The following is a 26,014-nucleotide window of genomic DNA, read 5'->3' on the forward strand; positions in this document are numbered from 1 at the left end:
AACACCCTAACCAACAGGGTGTCAGGTTTGCATTCTGACTCTGTCAGTGGTCTTTTGTACTACTGCATTTATTTTATTTTTATGTTTTTTGTTGTTTCTTCTCACTCTATTAAATTGTATTTCTGACTTGGAATCTCACTGGTTTTGCTTTCAAACCAGTACAGCCATCAAGATAATGGATATTGTGAGATGCCATTAAAATATTCCAGATTTTGGGAAGGAAAAGAATTTGTCATAAACTCACTTTGTATAGTTTGGCTCATCCAAGAAAAAATGGGATGTTCTCAATTATATAAACACAGCAGCACTTTTGCAAGTTTTCTCCCTTGCTTCTATAAACCTCTTCCTCCTCTGAAGCCTATTTCTTTGTGGGGTTGCAGATGCAAAATAATTTACTTAAGTCACAACTAAGCAACACCTGTGGGAAAACGTCATTCACATGAAAACAGGTACTTTTAATAAAATGAAAAAAAAATCAACAACTGAAACAGATATTGATATTTGGATTCTTGTGTGACTCCACCTGTTTTTCTTGACCATCTGAAGAACCTAATAAACTCTTGGACATCTGTCCAAACAAGGTTCCTTTCCCATCTCTCTTTTTAAAAAATCCTGGTTTTACTTGCTAAAAAAAAAAATCTTTTATTCCGTAGCATACATATTCCCTGTTGCACATGCCAAATCTATTCCTTCTTTTCAGGTAGATCCAAAAAACTATTACAGACTATTGATACAGATATTGTAAAAAATGTGAAGCATGTAAGTGCACAGTATTTTGCTCTACTGAAAGTTCTGTATTATTGCCCAGTATCACACCATTAAAACATTCACATTTCCACCCACTGCCTGGAGCACAGCAATGTGAAAACCCTTACTGTAAACAGCGTAACAGTGTCCAACAGGTGCCTCACCTTGACAAGGTGAGCTCTTCCTTCAGCACAAAAACGTCATGGAGAGACATTTGCTTGCTCCAGGAAAGTAATTTAACATGACTAATGTTGAGACTGACATACCGCTAATTTAGAAACTGAATTCCCGCTAGGCAAGTATTGCAGAAAACTCTGGAGGCATCTGGTATTGCCATATATTTTGTATTTGACATATATTCTTCAAAGCTCCACTTACTCCTGTAACCACAAACAGTTGCAGAAAAAGTATTCTATCATTATCTATGGAACAACTCAGGATAAAGGCAGGAATTCACTCCTACTTGCTCACTTTTGTGCTTTTTAAGTAAGTGGCTAGTGTTCCATGTGTTCACATTAAAAAAACCCCCAAGTATTTTGATCTCTAAAATATCTAGGTTTCATGAATAGTAAAATACTTTTGTCTCTTTTTCTTGCTCCAATACCTATTGTTTGTAATTCAGTTTGCCATGTCCCAAAGCTATGTTCACAGTTTTCAAATTTCAGATTATTTAAACAGAAATATGGCAGAATTAACAGATATGTAAAACCCCTAAACTTGCAGTAAAAATCTTACTAGGAGCTATCTTCCACTGTGTTTGTGTCAACAGGTGATTTAAAATTATGGGGAAAATGGGGCAGAGGAGAAGACTTATTTTCATTTTAGAGCAGTGTAACCACAGTTATTTTTTCAAATGGTTCCATGCTGCAACTTTGGTCTCAAATTTTACACTGAATAAAAAAATCAATGAAGATGATGTATGTACACACACAAACTGTTCTTAAATATTTCTTCTGGCAGCAAGTTTCTTACGAATGGGAATCAACACACTTCTATGATCAATGCAACAGTGAAGCATCCATTCACTAACATCATGTCTAGCTCCCACTTTCTGGTCAATCGATAATGAGGAGTTTGGTTTCTTTAAACCCAATGTCAAATGCCTGGTTTCAGAATCCTTGCATAATATTTAAAGGGAATTCTTAAGTCTTTATAAAAAATGATTGGCAGGTTAGAATACATCTCTAATAAGCAGATTGAGGCCCAAAGTGTTCTGATGAACTTTTATTAAAAATAATGTTCCTACAGTAGTATGGAATTCTTTAGCAAAGTGAGGCCACCACCTGTTCAGTACAGGTGCAGCACAGCATCTTCAGTAACACAATAAATTTCATCTTCTCTGTTTTTCCGGTGATCAGCAATGCTGGCTGATAACTGCTCTGCTTATGAACACAAATGCTGTTTCGACCACGAATGCAATTTCCAAGCAGCCAAGACATAGCTTTACTGAAATTCAGTAAATCACCTTTCCTTCAGCAAAGCCTGTTTTTTCAACTTTACAGATGGATTTAATTCCATGCACAGTCGTTAGATCCAGAAACTTCTCAGTATGAGAACCAGAAGTTGCTTAATGACACATTACAAGTTGATTTGTGATGCTCTGCATGCACTTTGATTTTTAGGACTTTGGGGGCTGCTTCCCTTTCCAAAGGCAATGCGTTCGAGATGCGGGATGTCTGGTTCCCAGCGCCGCTTCTATATCCTGGATGTCATTTTGCACTGAAGATTTATGTTCAGCTTCAAACCGAATGCAAGTTTCACACTCTAAGTAGGGATGCCCACAAACATATTGTTCTTTGGTGAACAACTCTCTGGCTCCATAGATATAACTTGGACAGAGTAGTTATGTTCTTCTGCAGCCCATGCCCGATCCAGATCCACAAGTCCCATACACTGCTTTCCTAAAATGAGAGCAAGGGAGAGCACAGAAACTCAAAATGTAGAAACATTATCAGAAATGTGCATGTAAATATTCAATGTTAGGAAAACACATCAGTAAGCCATCTAAAAAATAAATTCCAAATCTACTTTAAAAAACATCTTAATCTGGTTTACGTTCCAAATCACATCTGTGACTTGTAACCCATTTAGCAAAGACCTTGAGGAGATTATTAACTCTTTATATATGGAGAAAGGCACAACAATTCAAAAGTATTCTCAAAACTTACAGAAAAAATATGCTTTAAAGTTAAATGGGAAGAAGAAATATGCCTGGTTTACGCCTTAGCTCTCTGAATTGCCAAACTTCTACTCCCTTTATAACCAGAACTGTTTTCCTTCTGTACTTTCAGCTAAAATCTGAAAATCTCTGGTTACTGAACATAAACAATAGACTAAAATACCAAAAAGTGATCTAGTGTAATTGATTTGAGACATATTACTGTAACTACTTATAAACTACTTATATAATGTTGTATAAAAAACCATTCTAAATTGGTAATTCAAAATAAGCTTATTTCAGATTTGCTAAAAAACCCATGAAGAATAGAGGGTTTTCTTCTGCTTAGAAGTCTTTTATTATGATGTGGCCATGACAAGATGATGGGACCATTTGTCTTTACTTATTTACTCACTGTGATTGATTATTATGTTCTGAAATATCGAATTGACTTGTCAGACTGTATTTTCAGCAGACTGAAACTACTGCAAGAAAAATTTAATGCTACTTTGAAATGTTTTATCACTAATAGTTACAGTCTCAAGTCAACAGGGCACAATCCTGCTTCAGTCTCAAACACAACGATCCTACCTCTTCCCTTGCCCCTGACAGTATTATGTTGTAAAATGTATTTGGCATCTCAGATGAAGAGACAAGAGCATATCTTGTTTACCTTTGGAATAGGAGGAAACTACCCTCTGGAACAGCTTACCTCTCTTCCCAGAATATATAAAGAGCTTTTGTTCCTGTATCATTACCAGCCCTGTTATGCAACCTGGTCAGGTGCCTGTAGAAGTTTTGGGCAGGTGGCACCAACATACCCTGCAGTATTCTTGTATTTCGGAGCTGCTGGTGCTCATCACAATTTAATGCAGGGCTCAGTCCAAACTACTCTGTCTGTCCACAGTGAGCCCGTAACCAGAGCAATCTTCTCCTTCTTGACTGGATTCCTTAGTTACAAAGGAATTTTGCTACTTTGAATTCACATTTGGACTCAGTTCTGTTGGCAGCTTGAGATTTGAGAGGGGTAGTAATTGGGTTGGAGACAATTTAAAAACACAATAATAAAGGAGGGCCTGAAACAGATCTTTCCAACTCAGTCCTGTATGATTTGTATGTTACAGGGAGAAATTGCCAGTTTATATAACCAACCAGGACAGAACTCTCCAAATAACCTTTTGTAGCCTTTCCTCCCAAATTTGTGGTTTCACAGAAAATCACCTTCTATGGCTGGTTGAACAAAATGGCCACTGACTCCAATATTATTATTACAAATAATAATTTGGGCAAAACATTTAACGGTTACATTTGTGGAAAAAATCCTGCAGTTTCAGACACTGAGAACAGACAAAAGTTAGAATCTCTCAGAAAAAATTTGGGGTCCTATTTCAATTTTCAGTGCACAATGTGGGGGTCTGACACTAGTAAGTGAATACTGACCTTTTAATTTTTTTTTTCAAATACTGTGATGATGAAAAAAGAAACTGACCAATTTATTGTCGGCTTTTATATAGGATCTCTATTGTTTTCTTTTTGTGCAGTGAGTATAAGAAATACTTTCTTCAAATTAAGCTTTTTTAAAACATTATGCTTATTAGCTATTACTGCTTTAATATACTTCGTAAATGTTTCTTCTAAGCCAAAAATGCAGTTATTTCCTTAGAATTCCTAGTCCCTTCTGGTTTTTTCTGACCTTGAAGTTTGTTTACAGCTTCCATCAGAACAATTAGGCCAGACGGGAAAATGCAAACTCTTTAATACTGATGATTTTAGAAGAAGAAAAACATTTCTATAGCAAGAAGAGAACAGCAAGAGGTGAAATATGACAAAACTTAAATTTTTCGACTGTTATCTGAAGACATCTACTTAATGCCCCATTCATAAATGTCCTACTTCTTAATGGATCAAGGTAAAACAATTACTGGGATGGTTTACACAACAGCTACAGCAATTCCTACCAATTAGCCTGCGCTCAGGTGGAAGCTGAACAGCTGTCTGATCTGCAAATCTGCAAAGGATCATGTGCTCCTATAAAAAAGACAAAAAAATGATTAATCAAGAAAAATCTGAATAAATGCTTAAAGGTATCAGAAATGCTACCATGTTGAAGACAATATTTCTAAAAAAAAATACCTGTGCAGAAATCCCAATTTTTACCCTGCAAATATGTTTGTAAGTCAAGTGTTTATAATCACTGTCTCATTTCTCCTCATGAGTATTTGTTTCTTGCTAAACCTTCTAATTCTTTGCAGCCATTGAATGGGATGCAGTGTATACAAGTCAACATTCTTCAAAGACATCCTGCAGACTAATTTTGCCTTCAATAACTGATGAGCAACAAAGCCATCTTTTAGCACAGTCATTAATAGCGCAGCCTCCCTGCATCAATAAGCAGCCAAGACAAAATCCTTTAATAGTTGATTTGAACATTTCTCCCAAGAAGTGGTTTTGAATCCCAGGATAGGCTGGTGGGTCAAACTTCCTCTGCCCTGCCAAATTCATTCAGATCCTGAAAGCAAAAAATACCTCGCTGTGAACAGGAAAGTTTCCTGCATCAACAGGAGCAAAATTTACCTTCCAGCAACTACCCCTGTTCCATTAAAATTTTCTCCCTGCCCAGTCAGCCAGGGGGATGGTGCAGGGGAGGGTGCACTTTGCTCCCCGCTCAGAGTGGCAAGCAGAGCCCCATCCTCACTTGCCTTCAATGCCCACCGCCTGTGCCAGCACAATGGCTCCTCAAAGACCAGCCAAGCCAAGGAAGGCAGGTTAGCCAGGTGGTGAGCGCAAGAGCCTTGCTGATGTGGCAGTGGAATTACTGCTCTGATGACAGCTGTGCTTTGTGGGACAGCTGCAATACCCTGTACAGGGCAGAGTAGATCAGAACCATCTTAGAATCACACAACATTTCCAAGTCTCCCACAATGTCACGGGGAGAAAACAGAAACAGGCAACAACACACAGTGCTGTCCTAAGCAAAGCTTCCATAGCTATAGTTCTGAATCAATGACATGTGTCTTGCATCAAAAAGACTTTTTTTTTTTCTTGCCTGATATAAAATTACGGTTTTAAAGATTTGGTTCTTGTAACAGGTCAAGAGAGCAACTTTACTGAGGAATACTTCAATTTCTTTCAGTATTCTGAAGTAAGGATACTAACTCCAGCTCTTTTTTAGAGGGCCATAAACATCCAAGTCTTCCACAAAAAACCTTCATATTAAATCAGGACGATAATTCCCCCCAGTACACTCCATCCAATTCATAAATAGACACTTGACTGCAAAAAAATTTTCCCATATATTATTAATAAAACATTATCACTGCTTGATACAAAAATATTGTCATTTAAATACATTTATAATATCTTGATGCAAGGATATTTGGTTCCTAGTACAGCTCATTGACATGAAGGTTTCCAGCTAACAGCTTCATAAAAAATATGGAAGCAAAATAGGAACATGTCATAACACACTTAGGCCTTAAATATGTTACACCCAGCCAGTTCAGTTCAAAAGTGGCTATTCTTGTAGTACAAAAGAGCTGAAAATGTTAAACCCAAACGTGACTATGGAAGAACAGAGAAGAAGGGGTGCCATGGACAATGTGGCCACTATTAGAAGAGAAGCAGCAGTGACAGGCAGCCTGGGGAGGAAAAGAGGGATTTAGAGGAGAGGGAGAAGATCCATGTTAGCACACAACTCCTCACCAGCACCTGAGGCACCTGATACAACTTGGCTCTTTGCAACAACAAATTCCTAGCACCTTGGACCAGACCAGAGCCAAGGTAAGTCTTGTCACTTAACCTGAAAAGCTGGACTGACTCCAATTCTTGGCTGCTTACAGAGTGATCCAAAAAGATAAACTAGAGCCTGTTATGAGTATATTGTTTCCCCCTGACACAGTGATTAAATTGTCATATTCCCTGTTGGCTGAAATAAGAAAAGCATTTCTAAAATAATGATTAGAAACTTCCCAAAGTGTGCATAAACACTAGAACACCCACATGCTCAATTCCTATTAAATTTCCAAAGCTGTATTTGCAAATTTATACTATTCTACTTTCCAATTCTCCTTGTGTCTTGACAGAGTCTCAAAATGTATTGTAGCAGAAAACTACAGCTATCATAACCTTATCCCTTGCAACTATAAACTAATGAATTACAACTTCATGTTCTCATCAAAAAAGTTTTGGAGCTGCTCAACTTCTGGATGTCTTTTTAGATCTCACTAAAATGCAAGATAAGAGAAATTAATTTAAAATGGGAACTGGAGTAGGTGACACAGACAATGTCTGGCTAACACATGGCAACTTTGGCTGCTAGCCAATAATCTGTAAGAAATTATTAATATAAAATATAAAAATACATACAGCTAGCTGCATAACAGAAGTTATTTATAACTATGATTATCTGAGGCACCAATCATCCTAGATCAATTGTACAGACTCTTACATTACGAAGAGCAGCAATATTTTTTAGCCTTATCTTTGACTCCTGTGCCTTTCTGCAACACAAATAACAAAATTCCACAGCTTTTACAAATTGAAAATCCCTATGATTCAAATCTCTGTGGATTAACAGATTAAGAAAAAATTCATTGAGTTGCAATGAGGTTATACACGCTATCCTAATCTAGGCATCCTTGACTTTATAATTGATGCCATCTCTCTCTGTACTGTCACCAGGTTTAATAAGTGACAGTAAATAATTTTTTTTCTGAACTGAAACCTGAGTTCTTTGTGATTATGTCTTAAAGATGTTGAAAAAACCATTAATCGTGGAAAAAAATAATGGCAGCTCCAAATCCATCATGTGGCTTTTGCCATCTCAGTCATTGGGCATTTATTACCTGATAACTGAACTTCCCTTATAAGATGGCTGGAGATTTTCTGAATTTTTAACACCCCCTCTAATTTAGGCATTAAAAAGGATAATCTCTATTTTCCTGTCACATACATTATCTTTCCATTGCCTACTGTCCCTAAAAGCATTTAGATATTAGAAATATCCTCCTTCATTTGCATATTTCTATTACAACAAATTGTTCTGCACCTCCAAAAATCAGTTCTATATTGTAAAAGCCAATAGTCCTGTCTAGGATTTGAGGTGTAAATCTTAGTAAATTTAATATTTCTATATAACCTTGCTTCTCTTAAAAGGAAACATGTTCTTTCCATGCCACATTAAGCGCCTCTAACCTTTCTGGATTGCTCATCACTAACTAGTTTAAACTCACAAGACAAAACTTAACAGATCAGTACCAGATTTCTGCTGTCCACCTCTCTACCCTTGCGCTTTTCCACTCTCCTGTTACCCTTCACTCTGTCAGATCAGAATGCTTCAGTGATAATTTCTCCCACATTTCTCTCCAATTATCTCCACACACCCCAGCTGCTCAGTCAAAACACAGTTTAGTATTTTAAAAATAATTTTGAACAACATTTTAAAAACTGTATGAAATATAAATACTGTATTAAATTCTTTCTGATCTGTTCAAGGTCTTCCTACTTACTATGTCCAATGTTTTAGATATTAATTAGAAGGAGGAATCTAATGTTTATTACAACAGTTGTATTTAACACCTAAACAAATTGATAACCTGTAATTTTTAACTGATACATGTTGAAGTACCTTATGAATGGCTCACTTATTAATTATGACAAAAAATGGGTTTTTTTTTTGTGGAGAAACTATTTAATTTTATTGAAGAAAAAAGCCTTTAAAATGGATGGTGGAAGAGAAAACACAATGACACCTGCATTAATAACAAACATTTCACTTAACACATTGCCCTCCTCACAATTAGAAGATAACCACCTATATTTCATTTGATAAGAAGACCCAGTGAAATTCAAGACACTGCACAACAACATCTTCCTTCTGTCCTTTTACATACCTTGTAAGACAAAATTTCTTTGAACTGATGACTGAAAAAAAACCCAGATAAATAAGTTCAGTTAACATCTAAAAACAGCAAAGGTGGAAAATAGAAGCAATCATTACATAATTGAACATATTTTAAAGAAAACAGCAATATCTGTATTATACAGAAAGGCATTAAAAATACCAAAACCCATTACAGTTCCAGTTCACTAGAAAAGTGTGTTTAGTGGAGGGTTTTTTCCTAGTATAATAAAAATTCTCTCTTTAAATCATTATAAATGCCAAATACATACTGTGGTTTTCTCACTGTCACACAAACACTTTACATATACTTAATAATACATATATATATTTTGTTTGTATCACAGAGATAAAGGGTCTTTACAATGGAATTGAGTACAGATCACAGCCACTGTGGGGAAACGGCCAGGCTATCATGTTTTATGATCAAATAACAATGAAAAAAAGAAAAAGCAAACCCTAAAATATAGCTCAAGATCAGGTTGATAGTTTTTTCATAGACTTATGAGTTTAGATTCAAACTTTCAGCAAACACATTACCTAAGAAAGAACAGTTAAATGCAAAGGTTATCAAACTCACAAGTTATAAATAATTACTTTCTATGCACTTCTGTGCCAGAACACTTTGTCATTATAGGAAAGTATGAAAAATATTTCATATGGATGCATAATAGCTTTTCAGATTTGTTGATTCCTTTTAAAACTGCATGTTTCAGTTTCTTATTTTAGCAAATATATACTTAAGTCATTGATGTAATTCCTAATAGAATTAAATCTAATTCATCTTGGACACCCAAAATGCAAAGCTCAGTTTTATGGAAAGAAAAAAAAAAAAAAAAAAAAAAAAAAAAGGGCGCCAGCCAAAACACAACCCTTTTTCTCCACCTAGTTCTGACTCAGAAGGCTGTTTAATCTCTTATCTTCTGCCACTTTATGCTTATCTTTTACATTTTGTTTATATCAAAGGCATTAAAATTCTTAAGCATAAGATATATTGGTATCTCCCACAAGGCAGATTTGAAGACAAAGTGTGTACACAAGCCATTGAAAAAGTATTAAAAATATGAACTGAAACACAGGAGAGCTTATCTACTTGGGAAGATATCAAAGGAGTTCCACAAGCAGTAAATTGTGGTATAAAGCAGACCCATTTCTTTAAAGTGATTGCTTACATCTTCCTCCAACATTAAAATGTCAATTCCCCTTCTCAGAGTAATTTTCATTAGTTTTCTATAAACTTTGTGATTTTAACGTAGAAGGTCTGCATATTAAATACTGTATCGACTATATTGATTGTATAAAGTCTTCTGAACCATGAATAGAGAAATCCAGAAAAGAATAATCCAGGAATTACCAACCTGCCTGTGAGGATGGGCTGACAAACAGGAGGAAACAGTTTGTTTCATTCTAAGTGTGAATCAGCTTAGCCTAGTCACTCACAATGTCCCTCAAATGATTAATTCTATACTCTTTTAGGATTTTATTCCCTCACTTAAGTTGATATTTTAGGGTTTATCTTGCAAGCTTTAGTTTACCTTCGTGGATACTTGAACTTGACTGTATTTTGGATGAAGCCGTAGCAGCAGGGGGAGATGACAAAGGCAGCCCGTGCCCTGAGGCAGTGTTCAATCACCATGTCTGTGGCCACCCCGCAGGCGTGCAGGGCCACCTACAGCAGGAACAACAACAACCAAGGAAACAAGAAAATTTATCATTGGAACACTGTAAACACAGTCCAGCATTTTTTTGGTTGGTGAGTTAATTAATGCACGACAAAGTTTTTGCAACTACAGCTGTTAACACCAAAGGCCTGATCCTTAATTCTCCAACTTTTCATTCCTCTCACTCGTATCTATGTTGGAAAAAATTTAGGGTTTATTTCCTTAACAAGGAACTAACACTGAAGAAGGGTCACTCACCAAAAGCACTCAAAAAGCACATGCACCTCACTGCGATATCAAATAAACTTAAAAAAACCCTCCAGGAAAACAGCAGTTGTGGAATACAAAGTAAGAGAAACACTATGTAGTGATTTGTCAAAAGTTTTTGTCAAGCAAAAAGGACTTAGAAATACAAAGAACTATGTCAAAACTGGATTTAAGCTAAGCAGTAAGAGAAGAAACAGATATAACTGAAGGTCACATTTAAAGGAGAAAGCGATAATTAAAATGATAATCTAAATTATAAATTTAGATAATTTGATTTTCAAGTATTTAGTAAAACCTATAGGAAACAAACACTGGAGCTGGAGTAGGCACCAAATACAACTTGCCCTCCTTTAATTTCCCCCCCCCTCCTTATTCTTTTATTTTTTTCTTAGTGAGGGGCTCTTCAACTAAAGCTATAGTAACATTTGATCACAGCTATCTGCAAATATTGACGTGTTTGGGCAACGCACAGGTTGCACCCAAATTCTTCCTGCTCTCCTACAGAAAAGCAAGTTACTGCAGTACCCAAGAGACTGCAAGGGAAGAGTCAGCTCTCTCCAATCTATACCTGGGATGCCAAATGCACCACTGAAGTGGGGCATTACCACCTCTGCCTCCTTCCATGTGCTCAGTACCACAAAGAGTAGGCTTGGTGCACACTTAAGTTAGGGACAGTTTTGGGGCATAGTTTTGATTTTATGCAGCAGTGTGGATTTATAAAACAATATTGTTTCCTCTGCTTTTTTTCCACTGTACATTTAGAGAAGAGGTTTAAGACCGCACAGCTCAGATTTCAGGGTTCAAAGCTGTTTCTCAAGGCAGAGCAACTGGAAGATAAAACTTTGCTCTCAGATATAGATTAAAACAAAGTCTTTTTTGTTTCCAGTCTGCTTGCTGTAAGCTCAGCTGAGGAGACCATTAATCATCAACTGAACTGTAATTGGATGCAGATGGAAACAAATATTCTTGTCTCAGGCAGAACATTAAAAATTAACAAGAAAATAAATTCACAATGAAATTTTCTGCTTATATGAATTCAACAACAAAAATAAAACTAGTTTAAGATCAGGAATAGATTCTTAATATCACAGAAATCAGATTATCATAGAATGTAATTATAGTTCCTTCCTCATCTATCCAAGTAGAAAACAAAGCTCTCTGCTTTGCTTGCAAAAAAGAGACCTTAAAACAGCATCAGATAAACCAGTGGCTTTGCTGGGCCTGTATGACCTGCTACACCAGCTGATTTCTTCTTTGGCTTTCTGAGAACCCATTTAGTTAAGAAAAAATCCCAAATAAAACTAAAGACAAAGCTTTCTTAGGATATACTATATACTGAACCCACTACCTGAAACAAAATAAATTGTGAAGACTAATGCAGATATTTGGAAATGAAGGCCTGGAAAAGAAGAATTTCCAAGTGAATTCTTCTGACATATGCTTTTATATCTCCCTTGTAACAAAACTTGAAAGACAGAATATAATATTTTTTATTAAATAAAAACTCCACAGGGTTAACATTGTGTTAACCTTTAAACTAGGCCACCAGAAATTAAGACAGGAATTCCAATGACCACAAAATTGGAGACTCATTTAATAAAAGAACTACTAAACTTTTCACACACACAATTCAATGTATTATTCATGAGATCCTGATATTCTAAAATACCTCTCTGGTTTACCCACTGAGATTTATATCGCAATGTAACACAGAAAATAAAGCCACAGAATTGGAAATTTACACTTGGAAGGACTGCGCTAAAACCATTTATTCTCTCTTTCTCCTGCACTAAATTTCTTTTCCTTTCTTAAATAAACCAACCAAAGTATTAAACAGCACTGTTCATGTACCATAAACCTTCAACATTACCCATCCTCAGCTAAAGTCAAAACAGGCTTTTAGATGGATGATTTAAAGAACAATCAGTCTTGCATGTAAAGCTTGCACCTTGCCATAGATGCTCATATTAACATCACAAAAACACTAGATGACAGGAATATTTTCAGAGCTACAAAATACTATTTATGCCTTATTCTTCACTAGGGCTGCAGAATTCTAAACAGCACATTAATTTCATTTATTTTCACAGTCTGTAAGGACAGACAGAATTTTATTCTGTCATGTGTATCAGTTCTTTTAAGAATAATTAAACAGACACTGAAGTTTTGAAGTGGAAAAGTTATAATCACTTACCCCAATGTTAAAAGTCCCATTAAAATAGTCCAAATTTGCTTGAATGAACCAGATGTTGTTTAAACCTAGTTCATCACTTCTGTCTTTAGCACGGATCAGAGACAACTCCTTATTTTCTATGAGTACCACCTAAATTTCACACACAGGAGAAAGTAAGGCAAAAATAATACTGAGAAATCAAAGTACAACATTACCAAGCAGAAAACTTTGTAGTTTGTTGAGAAAACCTCTGAATCTCTTGTGGCGGAGTCTGACATCTACAAAATGTTCCTGGAAATCTAGGAACAATTGAAGGCATTTAATACTTGCCAATGTTAATCAGCTTGAAAGTATTTTGTATTTTCCTACAACTTTTGTCTTCTCTGGAAAGCACCACACACATTTGGGGATTATGCTGAAGAATTTGCATGTTTCCAACCAAAGTCCTCTGCTGAGACAACTGTGACTCCTATGTGTCCTCTCTACATACATATCTTTTAAAGATGATTACCAGAAATCTTTTTATTGAAAATTTACCTGACACGATGGCATCATATAAGCAAGAACAATTCCAACGTGGCCCTGTCAAAACAAACAGAAACAACAAAATCTGAGTTACTCTTCAGCGACTGAAACAGTTCTCTGTTGTTCACTCATTATGTGATGAGTATCCCCACACCAATGAGAGAATCTTTGAAAGCAGCTAAAATTTCAGCATTTGCACTTCTACTTTCTTTGTGGCATCAACCACCTAGAACTGCAAAGGTGAAAGGTGACAGAAATTGCACCACATAAAAATACACATTACCCCTCCACTGCAAAAATCGACAATCAAATCTCCAGGTTTTGCGAGCTTTGTCACTGCTGCTACCAAATTATTCAGCTGCTGCTGCTTCCTGAGAGCCCGGTCTTTAGACATCTTTCCTAGGGATGACAGAGAAAATGCCTTAGTAGTAATCAGCAGTTCTCAACATTGACAATTTTATTTGGGTAACTGCAAAGCACTGCAAATGCCGTTTTATAGCTCAGATTAAAAATGACTGGAACACTTAGGAAAATCATATTTAATATGTTAAATATTTGGTAGAACCTTCTCCAAAATTAACCTTCTAGTTGTTGCTGTTAATGTATCCTTACTAATAAACTAAAAATATAAACTTAATGTAAAACAATCAAACTCCTGTAAAGTCTGGCCTAATTCTCTTCCAATCCCATGATTCATGCCCAGAGACAGAGTTCAAACACATTCACAATAAGGTTGCCAAAATAAATCCTCATTTACTGTATCTATATACACTATCCTTAAGCATTTTGGTTTTAAAACTTGTACTCTTCCTACTGTCAATTTTTACTTTTCATACTAACCAGCCCTATTTATTTAAATGACTGCATATGCAAGGAGGTATTTCTCAAAGTGACTATTTCTACATAGCGAAGACTGGCTTTCCATCACATCTGTAACTACCAGAACTGGAAAAACTATTAATTTCTTTCAAATGTGCTTGATAAAGTCCAACACAGAGTCGCTTCAGATATAATGAATTTGTTGAGTCAGCACTCATGTATTTGTAAGGCTGTACTTTGTCTCAGTGGGGCTGAGTGCTGACAGACCTAGTAAAGACTACTTTTGCTTGTTCAGACTGCAGAGTTTGACATAGATATTGACAGCTCATCTTCACAGTAAGAAAAAAAGTACTGAAACAACTCTTCAGTATTAAGTACAACTGCTAAAAATGCCATCAAACTTTCATACTGTGCAAAATTAGCAAACAGATTCTAGGATCTCTAAAAATTAAAAAATAAAATAGTAACAGGTTTCATCAGCAAAAACAGATGCATTACTTTGTACTCAGTCAACCTCATGAGTATTAAATTAGTAAGAAAAAGAATTTTTAAAGAATTAGCCTATAGTCTTCAAAAACACTAGCAAATTAACTCTTCATAGCCACCAACCAACAAGGTTCATCCACCTTTACTGTGCAGGCAGTACGTAGTAATTATTCCTTGAAAGAAAGATAAAATCAAGCTTGAATCAACAGGTCTTTTGCCTGCTCTACCTCTGTATTTTGAGCTTGGTAGCCAGAATTACAGAACCACAGCAAGCTGTGATGTGGCCTGCAGAGAATGTTTCTTAGCATGGCTAACTAGTCCTTCATTACTTAAGAACAATAATAAACAGTGGTCTGAAATTTAGCCCTAAAGGGCAAAACCATGAAGAACTTGACATTTTTATACAAAACACTGAAGGACCTCCATAAAATGATTTGCTCCCTTCATGAGAACCCAACTAACAGATTGCCATATAGCCCCAGAAAAATTAATTTTCAATAAATGATCACAACAAAAAATATTTTATTTGGCTTCACAAATCCAACATTAGTGTTAATTCAGCCAACGTCAAGCAGAACTTCAAAGTTTCTGTGGCATTCAGAGGTCTTGCACTTTGGCACAAACAAATATTAACTTTTCAGAAAGCAAAGCCCCCTTTATTTCTGTATTGCCTTGGTCAGCATTCAAGTTCATATAATCCTTTAGTCCTCAAATAATCCTTTCCTATTTCTCAAGTTAAACTTGAAAAGTCACTAAAGTACCCTTAAAAAACCCAAACCCCATATATCACCTCTAAGACTTTATCACAGTACATTGCAGCTACCTACACGTACATATAACACACAGTATGTGCATTCTCCTATTGCATACAGTAGGATTGCACATTTCTATTGTTTTAGCACAGCTATCTTTTTTACTTTATATAAGCCTTGGTTAACTAATTCAAATAATGAGTCTACTTTTCATGGAAATTAAGGTAAGTGCATTCATTGCTATACTGTTTAAGTACAGCAAAAAAGGCTCAGTGACTACAAAACAACAGATGCAGTTTTACTGTTTTATACTAAGCTTAACAAGTTTTTCTGAAACCAATGTGGATTTTTTAATAAAAAAGGTAGTTCCTTATGATAATTCAGGATATTTTAATTATTTCATAACACCCACAATATCTTCCGTTAAACTCTTTCTGAATCTTGTTGGCAGGTAAGGGGTGTTATTTGCTTCTTTGTTGTGGGGGTTGTTGTACTTTTGTGTTATGGGCTGGTATTTTGTGTTTAGAGAGTTTTAGTCACATTAATACAGTGATACAGTGGTTCCCATGCAACTACTAGAAAAAGCAGAATTCAAAAAGAGGTAAGGAATCCAGCTCAGCTGACATTTATTTAAAAGGAAATACTCTCAACAGTCAAAAATAATACCACCTTCTTCTAACAAACTCGGCCAAATCGTGCAATAAATACAATTAGCAAAGCCAGTAACTTTGTTGAAGCCCATTGGTCACCATGGTTACTTGAACAATGTTCTTCTTCAACTTCAGCTGCTTTTATTAAATCTGTGTGGGCCAGTGCTGGAAGTTGAAGTTCTGCCCTCCCCTTCTCCAGCCTGGGACTACCTTCCAGTTGTCCCCTCTCACTGCACTGCCCTTTCTCCCTTCCCCTCCCTCCCAAGCAGCAACCTGTTAGCTTTCAGCAACATCTGTTTCCTACTTCGTACTTGTTGCATGACCACACAGAGGAGAGAGGGGATGTATCAAGAGATGGGTCAGACTGTCTCAGAGTCATCTCCAAGTATGCCCTGGCAAAGACCCAGTAGAATCAATCGGAAATACACACTACATCAAAAGGCAAAGAGGCATGCAGGAGGCAAATGTGTCTCAATTCTCCTCTATTTTTATAATAGTGGAGTGAGGCAATTTTGATTGGGCAAAAAGGATGATACAATTTTTTGAGCACTACTTGAATTCAATACAGCAAATAGTGTGTCTGTGGGTTGTTCACTTGCGCATAACTCAAATTAGGGGACCCAGCAAGCATGGCTACTGAGAGAGAAGTCAGATCACATCCCATATCGAGAGTAAATACCTCCTCATTGATATAAATCTGTCCATCTAAAAGAAAAAGTTACATTCTTATGGTTTCAGCATTGGGAATAAAGCAGACTTTCACTCCCGAGTAGCTATAAAACTATTAACTCCACAAAATGTCTCTAACCAATTCCTCAATGCAGTCTACATTGTTGAATGACACTGACCTTCGTTCTCCACTTGTCAGGTTCAGTATAAATTGTTTTCCTTATGTTCAACTCCCTTATAGTTGTGAAATAACTCAGTCTGGCTGTTTGAGTGACACTGTACTAAAAAGTATCTGTCACTGGAAGTCTGCCTCTTAGTTACAAAGAATATACTTCTTTACTATGTGTGTTAAGCCTAAGGGTCAGACTTGACCTGAATGCCGAATTCTAAGGCTGGGCTCTAAAAGAGCAGTTTAAAAAAACTTGTTGAATTTGATCATTACAGTATTTCTTACAATGTGGGATAGCAAATCTGCTGGAATTCACAAAGAAAATATTATCAAATTATAAAAAAAGTTTCACCGCTTTTACATTTTCCCCTCCTAAAGAACTCTTTAGAACTTAATGCAACTTCAACGATAGGTGAATTTTCAAGAATCACTCTCATTGAAAAGTACATGGAAACATTTAACTCTGAACAGCTTCATGAAATTTTAAAGTAGGTATTTAATCAGCATTTTCATTATGTTGAGATACTTCTGTGTTATCCTACCTTCAGCAATGTAAAAGTCTAATTCACATTTTGGGAGACCAGGGAAAACAATCATCAGAAAGAAAAAATAAACCCGCTTTGAAGCATCACAAAATATCAACTATCCTAGCAACCAAAGCTCTATGCTAGACTTTATTATTATTATTATTTATTTAGAGAAAACTACAGCAAACTTTAATTTTTTTCATTTTCATTTTCTTGATCTTGTTGCTTTACCAAGACTTTAGTCCCAAGGTATACCCAACATGAACTTCTAGGTGGGAAAGTATATGCTTTCTGGCCATGCAGAGAATCTCACAGAGTTACAATGTGCTATGAAGACAGAGGTGCCAGAGATCTGTGAATACCACCAGGAAAACTAAATTCTCATGCCTTTTCAAAAGGCACATCTACAAGCTGCAGCAGAAAGATGCAGTTAACATGAGATGATTCAGGAACTGTGCTGGCTTTCTGAGCAGTCTGAGCCCTGTTACTGAAGAGGTAAACGACAAATTCCTTTCTCTACCATTCCTTTCTCTGTACTATTACTTCTAGGGATGCCCAAATTCTCTGTGGGGTGCGATACACCACTCCATATGGCATGGGTCTCTCACTGCTTGTTGAGCTATTTCCCAGTGCTGCAATCCACATTTACACAGCACATGTACAGTTCAGCTTCCTCATAGGCCATCTCCAGGCATTGTGATGCTGGCCATGAAAACCAAACAGCTTTTGACACCTAACAGAATTGTTTTGTATTTACAAAGAGAGACTGCAATAATTCTTGTAGGTTTTTTGATGGACAAAGTCATGAGTGAAGCCCTCAGAGTGCAACTTACTACTTCTCTTTAACCAGGTAGAAATTCCTATGCAAAGACTTAAAGATATGCTTTAGTATTTGTGTCACCAAGAGACAACATTTACCAACCTTTTATTTTTCCCCAAATTTGGATATAATCTTAAAAGAATTGCAAGGTACAAAAGGAAGCTTGCTCACTGAACAATTCTCAAGAGAAAACATAGTGTACAGCAGAACAGCATCTATGGCAATTGCCTGCTTCCTAACTCTGCTAACACATATGACTCACAACAATCTATCATTACATTTTAGTTCTCAATGAAATAGAAGTCTACTGTATTGTAACTAAATTGATGTGCTTGTTTACAAAGGCTAAAACTCTTGTTCAATCAGATAGCTTAGGGTTATTATTGATTCATTTGCTCTTTCTTTACATTTGAAAATTGCTATTCTGATCTCTCTTTTAATACAGTGGATATGAAAATATCAGTTTCCTCTTAAAACATTTTTCTGATTTAAGTTCAAAAGTAATGGAGTTGGAAAAGATCAAAAAAACCCAAACCGTCTACCTCTGATTGTATCAGTATTTCCTTACTTTTGCACCAGTTTTAATGTGTCAGTCCTATCACAAAATATACCACTTTATCACAGACATTGCAGAAACACCCAGCAACACTAACTAAAGGGCTGTGCTTTTATTACTGTCCTCCAGACCTCACCTCCTCCCATTTTTAAGTTCACTCTCTCTATTCACTCTTGGAGAATTAAAAATATGAGCTAGAGATTCAGTAAAACCAGTTTTATAGATGAGGTTGCAATGTAGAAAACCTAATTTTCCTTTCTTTTAAATACTTTTTATGGAATAGCTTGCTTTATAATATGCCTGTTTGAAGCAGAAGCAAACATATCCTGAAAGCCAGAGTATATTTTTATGAATAAAAGCAATCACCAGTCACATTTATCCACACAGCTCAGATGTAGGTAGTTGGGCTTTTTTGTTGTTGTTGTTTTTGTACTTTTTTTTTCCACCCTGACTGGATGTTTATCCAACATATTCTGGAACTATGAGGTTTTGAAACACCCCACATGCCATTACTAGTTAGTAAAAGGGTGTGTAAATGCTTACTTTTTAAAGAGGTAACAGGCACATATGTCAACTCTGCAGCTTCACATATTTCTAAAAGCAGCAATCTTTATTAAATGAACAAAATTGCTATTAAGTTGTCTTGGCATAGGTGGGCTGTCTCTTCACATTTCCTATTAGAGCACTGTATTAATTTAGTTCATCCCAACAATTACTAGATTTTCAGGAAAGTTGTAGTTTGTTTTTTAACTAACCTCTGAGAAGCTTAAGACTAACAAATGGCTTGATAAAGGCCAACACTTTTTACCTGGAACCTCCTTACAGCTGAGAACACATGGCTACTCTGCACTTGGCAGAAAGCATCAGTCTCCATCAGTCTCCAGACTTTGAACACTTGAATGTTCCTGAGAAGCCTCAGAGAATGAGCAGCATTCCTAAAATTATTGATGTGAACATACTGTAAAAATGGCCTTTGCATTCACTGAGCTGGGGGAAAACAAAAAACAAAACCTCCTAAACATTACAAAGGAAGCCTATAAACTACCCCTCTGGAGAATGTACAGCATGCACCTTGAATCAACAGGTAAGGCCAGAAAAGAAAATCCCAGAGGCCACATCATTTTTTATTACATAAAGTTTTTTATGATGAAATGTGATGATGTTTTAGCTACAATCAAGGGAACAGAAGAAGAGAATGCTACAATGCATGATTTAAAATATATTAGGCAATAATCAAAAGGACAGGAAAGCCAACTGCACTCCATGAGAGCACTTCATTGGGTTTTTTTAGATAGGAGTTCCTCCTGATGTTACTAACCAATCTGCTCTTTATTAAAACACGCTGTGCAAAACAGTTTTATCACTCTGGGCACAAAAAAACCCCTACATCTCACATACACTATCTTGGTGTAGTCTGAAAAGGTCAGACAGCTATGAAAACTGACCCTTGACAGCCTAAGCAGGAACTTGGTCTGCTTTCTTTTTTTTGCATTAAAGTATTTCAAGCAAGAAAAGAGTAAGGCACCTTTAAAAGCCATAAAGACAAACAGATAGTAAAAAGAAATCAAAATTAACGTTAAGGTCTCCCTGAATGTAGCTATGTTCTACTTTAAAATGATTTGTTGGGGTATTTTTTCCCCAATTGCTTAACTTCAAAACTTTTCTTCTAAATATTGAGCAAAAAGGAAACTAGAAAACAAACACCTAACATAATGTTAACACATTAATCTACTAGTTATACTGTTTTTAAACTACTTTGCACTAGATTATGAAGCCTTTATATATACTTAATGAGTGCTATCCATACTAGTATGTATATGCTAGCCATGCTCTTCCAAGTTTCTCACATTAGAATACTGCCAACAGCAATCTTCACGAAAATCATTTGTCAGCACCTTTCCCAAAACATTAGATTAGTTCCAAAGTTCTCAGCTCCTACACTTTTAAGCTAACTGACAATATCTGTTCAACCTTCTTCTCATTCTGAAGCCTCTGAGATTCATACTTTCAAGCTATTTTTCTAGAATCCCAAAGATTAAGGAATTATTTTGTTTCAACATGTCATGACAGAATTATGGTCAGAAAAAAAAAAAAGACTCTGCAATCACCCTTCTTTCACTTCTTTGCACACATATTCATACACTGCCTCTCTTCCACTCTTCTTTCTTCACCTTTCTGCCTTACCTTCACTCCTTTAGGGTCAAGATTCCTTTAAGTCAGCTATTTTGCCTTTATCTTATGCTCCTGAAGTGCCCTAACACACCTATCAGTTATCGTGAAGTGTTTAAGATGTGAGGAAGAAAGCACTGCAATACAGAGCTTAAAAATGAAAGATGATAAAACATTTCGGGAAGAATAAAGGAAAGGAAAAAGCAGCCTCTGCTGTACTAAATATGGGAAAAGATCTCTAACCCCAAAAGGAGTGCTGTTCTACCTACACTCAATATTATACCAAATGTCAGCAACATCCAGGCTTGGGAGGCAGCGGTCACTTTCTGCAAAATACCTTCAAATGAAGATGTCACTGCCTGACAAGGAAACCAGAATCAAATGTTTTGTTTACCTCTCACAAGCCTAATATACTGATTAACAGCTACTGTCTTGCTGAGAAAGGGGAATTGAAGTCAGTTCTCACCAGGGACTGAGAGTGCTTGTCCTTGTGAAAACAGGAGAGGTCGTTCCCCAGCAGGAACCAGAGGCTGCTGCTGAGGTCATCGCAAGGGCCAGAAGCTCCTGCCATTCACACTCACAGCTGGCCAGCAGCAGCTTGCCTGCAGGGGACCAGCTCTCAGCAGTTAAGAGGCAGCAGGAACAGAGATTTCCCTTTCTGACCTCCTTAAGCTGAATTGTTTACAAGTGATTATTAAGGGAAAGGTAAGGACTGAATTGCATCCGTACAGGAAGCTGTGAATTGCAAAGAATTAAAGGAAGGCCCAAAAGAACCCTTCTGATATGTTATATATACACCAACTCATTAATTCCCATCACCACCTCTAATTAAGAGAAAAAATTATATATTAGCTATATTAATAATTTGGATGATTCCTGCCTTTGATTTGCTTATCAGTAAGAGTACCTGAAATAATAAACCAGAAACAAAAAAAAGCTGCTTGGAAGACAGATGTGCTTCATTTAGTCTTTATGTGTCAAGCAATTGGACAATTGGCTGTAGGACAAACAGCAGGACTTTCAGCTGAACTTTACATACTATGCCTGTTTACTTTACAAAGATGAATGGCTGGAGGAATTCATCCAGAACATCCTGATGAAAAGAAATTTCATCCTTGAAATTTCATTCTGAATTTCAGTCATTACAAAAATTAAATCCTACACTGCAAAGGTTTGATGACTGACATTTCAATATGCAAGTAACATCATTTCACAATGGCTGTATATAACATCCAAACAAAGGCATCCAAGTTGCACATGGCAAGGCCAAGGTTACACATTTCTCCATTCTATGAATTCTGTCTGATCTACACACTACAATTATCTCAGCACTTATAGCTTGATCCTGTAAAAATCTGCAGTTTATGAAAATTTTAGGAAATTCAATCAAATTTGTTGTATGAAACGAGTGTCTTTGCTATTCATGTGGTTTATGTTAGCTAAAAAGGCTGAAAAAACATTCAAGAGTTCAGAGGAAATATAGGAATTACAGAACTCCATCATAAGGTTTTAATTATTAAGTAATTGTAACTGCTTGACCACTCAGCTTTTTTTTTTTGTTTCATTTCTTTTTTTCTAATTAATTTTTGAACTAAATTTGGGGCAGAGGGGAATCTAAATGAACTGTAGTTTAGATAGCAAACACAACTATTTCCTTTGAATACATAGCTAAGTAGGGTATTTTCTACACAATTTAAGTAAGTCACCAGCTTCAGTTAAGGATTCTGGTAATCTCTGATGTTGAACATCAGTATCTGCTTGGTGCAGATTGTGCCAAATTACCATTTTATCACTGTAAATGCTGATGATCAACATTAAAATTTGTTTAACCTCCAGAGCTGCACTCTGGAATAAATTAACTTTTGCCATTAGTATTATTTCATATGACAGAGTTTAGAAGAGCAAATAAACAAAACCACCACTAACAAAACATTTCAATCAGCACTTCTCTTTCCACAGTCTTTTCCCTCCAGAGCTTTTTCAGACTATGAAGGCACAATGAGTAAGCCAAAAGTTGCTGAGATGGCAGTGCCTCATGTGGCTTACTCATTGTGCCTTCATAGTCTGAGAAAGTCTCACAGTTAAGTGCCTGTTACAGAATGCCTGCTGTGCAACTTTGCAGGTAGCACGCCACGGCCAAGTACAGTTACTAAATTGTCCTTTAGTATGTCTATGGCACTCTTAGTAACCAGTTTGGGTTGAAACCAACATGTATCTCAGCACTCTGGGCTTGAAGAGGTTGTGTAACTACGTAGAAAGAACCAGACCACTTGTTAATCAAGACTGGCATTTACTGTTAGAGAAAAAACCCCCAGGCTTTGTAACAACGTATTCCCAAAGACGGCCAGTCCATTGGTACCCCCATCAGCTCTAAAGTTGTACAGATATTTATCCATACTAACAGAACCAAGGCATTTTGCAGAAAGCTTCTGTTCAAAGTGCTCCTTTTCATTGTTGTCAGTAATCCAAACCACTCATTCAAATCCTGCCAAGTTAGGTGAACACAAACTGACTATAATCAGCACAAACACATTATGATGCAATGACATAAACAGAATAAATATCCACTTTTTCCTTTTAATATATAAAAATAATGGTGTGGTCATCTGGATCATATTATATTATATTATTACAGCAATAATCACCCATTACCAACTAATGCTACTATATTCCATACTTTGTGTCAGAAAGACTGTGAAACAATCCTGCCATCAACAGAAATTCTTCATGACAAGTCAAAACCATGCAATGCCTCCATGTAACATTTTACATCAAGTTTAGAAGATGAAAACAAAAAAAATTGTAACATGTTTTAATGCATTTCTGAAGAACTAAACTAAAAAAAGGGGGAAATGCCTCTCAAATAACACAGACCTGTCAGCTTATGACACACAGCACGTCAAAAATACATTCCTAGGTTTTCAGAGCATGTATAAAATACCAGCTAAGAGACAAGCTGACTGTATCAATTCAAATGCTGCCTATTGTTGAATTTTTTTTTTTTTAAATTCTGGCTAATCCAATGGAAGATAACCTCAGAAACACTGATGAAAAGGCAGTTGTGCACACAGTTCTCCACCACCTACATATATGCTTGACAAAAGAGCAGAAGAAGGTGTTCTGCTACTAAAAGGAATAAAAGTACCCAAGCTTGAAAATACTGCCACAGGTTAACTAATTTTGCCAAAATCCATAGCAGAGGCAAAAGTGAGTTTCCATTACAACAAATACACTAAATTGGCAGTTGTTGACCAGTGGTTCTAATAATAAAAGGCTTCTTTTTCTTGTGTCTTAAGCAGCTTTGTGCCAGGTGGCCTTTTGTATTATCCTTACATAGTTTATGAAAGAAAACAATAAAAAAAATCCATAAATCCTTTCAGCCACCTTTGAAACAGAGACCTGGATTGGAATGGGAAAAAAAAGTTAATGAAACTGTAGGCACCAGCCAAGTACTGCACTCCAGTTCCCCAGGCTCTACAAGCAGGAGCATTAGGACACGAAGTCATTACTTCATTTGGCGCTTCTACAGCAAGTGACTCAGAGCAGCTGGCTGTGGACGAAGAGCAGCGCTTTCCGCTTTACACATCACTTCTGTTTCTGCTTTACACATCACTTCTGTTTGTTTTACAAACTACCAGCATACTTAAAAGCCACCTAACTAAACAGAAAGGTCATCCATAAACTTATCTCCCACACAAAAACTCTGTACTAATTAGTTTAGAGGAGAAAATGTACAAGAATATCCTCCTCCTTTCCATGTCCTCATTTTGTTGCCTTATAATATGTGAACAGAATTAGACAAACAGTTTTGAGGGGATGGAGAGAGAAAAGCTGTGCAGCATGAACCAAAGTCAATTCAAACAGCTTGCTGAATTTCTGTACATTGAAGCCAACAGAAATGAAAAATTATGAACTCTTTTCCAAAAGAAATTAATCAGCTCCATCAACTAAACAAAGAATCAGACTAAAGAAATATCTGCCTTCAGAAACTTAAAAAGAAAATGTATCTCCCACTAACTGTTCGTGAAACATCTGCCTTAATGAAAAAGCACATGAGTAAACACAGACTTATGAATCTAAGATATTCAAACAACAGACAGTGATTTGTAGTGTGTTGTGTAGCAAATGGGCTTTGACACAAACTTTATGTGCCACTATAATGTCAGAGGAGCCAAAAGCTGGAAAACAAACAAAAAAACCCAGCACAAAAAGTCACCACAGCAGTGTTTTTTGGATAAGACCTCTGGAGGCTCTACTGCCCTTCTAGCACAAAAGCTGGAAAACAAACAAAAAACCCAGCACAAAAAGTCACCACAGCAATGTTTTTTGGATAAGACCTCTGGAGGCTCTACTGCCCTTCTAGCACAAAAACTATCTCAAAACTCTTTCTCCTTCACCCTCACCAAATGTGGATAAAGAGCTGTGGTCCTGGAGGTCATACAGACACATTTACTCTGTCGTCATCATTTAATGCTGATGCAGAAATTGATCTAATAGGTCACCAAGTATCTGTGGCTACATACCCTGCCATCACCTAGTAAGTTTTAAGAGGGGATGTCTAGCATTGAAACAAATGAATAGTTTGTAGACCTTATAGCAGTACCTGTCAAAGACATGCCTCAGTAGTTCATCTGCTAGACAGTGCCTCAGTTAGCAGTTCTTAAACATAAAATCCGTTCTGCTATTTATAAGAACACATTTTTGATAAATGACTATAGGAATGCTTCGCATCATTTATAAATGAGGGCATTCTAAAATCACTACATAAGGAGGAAAATAAAACCTCTCCACTGCAAGGACTGTTTGGTATATTTGAACAAATTTTGCCTGCCACATGTACACACACAAATTGGGCTTAAGCAAATACATAAGACACTCACACAGCATTAGAGTCGTCTTCTTCAGAGTGGGGGCAATAGTTTGTATGTTCTGTTACCCTAATGTCCTAAGTCTTCCCATTCACAAAC

General features: G+C 36.4%; 1 protein-coding gene across 2 annotated transcripts in view; it reads right to left on the bottom strand.

Moving 5' to 3' along the window:
• Positions 1-1,956: 1,956 nt before the first annotated feature.
• The window catches only part of GSTCD (glutathione S-transferase C-terminal domain containing), a 47,169-nt gene continuing 23,111 nt past the window's right edge, over positions 1,957-26,014 (bottom strand). For both annotated transcript variants that reach the window (XM_063421421.1, XM_063421420.1), the window contains exons 6-12: positions 13,714-13,829; positions 13,443-13,487; positions 12,927-13,055; positions 10,340-10,473; positions 8,797-8,827; positions 4,864-4,933; positions 1,957-2,648 (exon numbers count right to left, since the gene is read on the bottom strand). In XM_063421421.1, the coding sequence (XP_063277491.1) occupies positions 2,512-2,648; positions 4,864-4,933; positions 8,797-8,827; positions 10,340-10,473; positions 12,927-13,055; positions 13,443-13,487; positions 13,714-13,829 (662 nt within the window). In that variant the 3' untranslated portion in view covers positions 1,957-2,511. The remainder of the gene's footprint in view (positions 2,649-4,863; positions 4,934-8,796; positions 8,828-10,339; positions 10,474-12,926; positions 13,056-13,442; positions 13,488-13,713; positions 13,830-26,014) is intronic.

The sequence above is a fragment of the Prinia subflava genome, chromosome Z (assembly GCF_021018805.1).
Source record: "Prinia subflava isolate CZ2003 ecotype Zambia chromosome Z, Cam_Psub_1.2, whole genome shotgun sequence".
NCBI classification, from domain to species: Eukaryota; Metazoa; Chordata; class Aves; order Passeriformes; family Cisticolidae; genus Prinia; species Prinia subflava.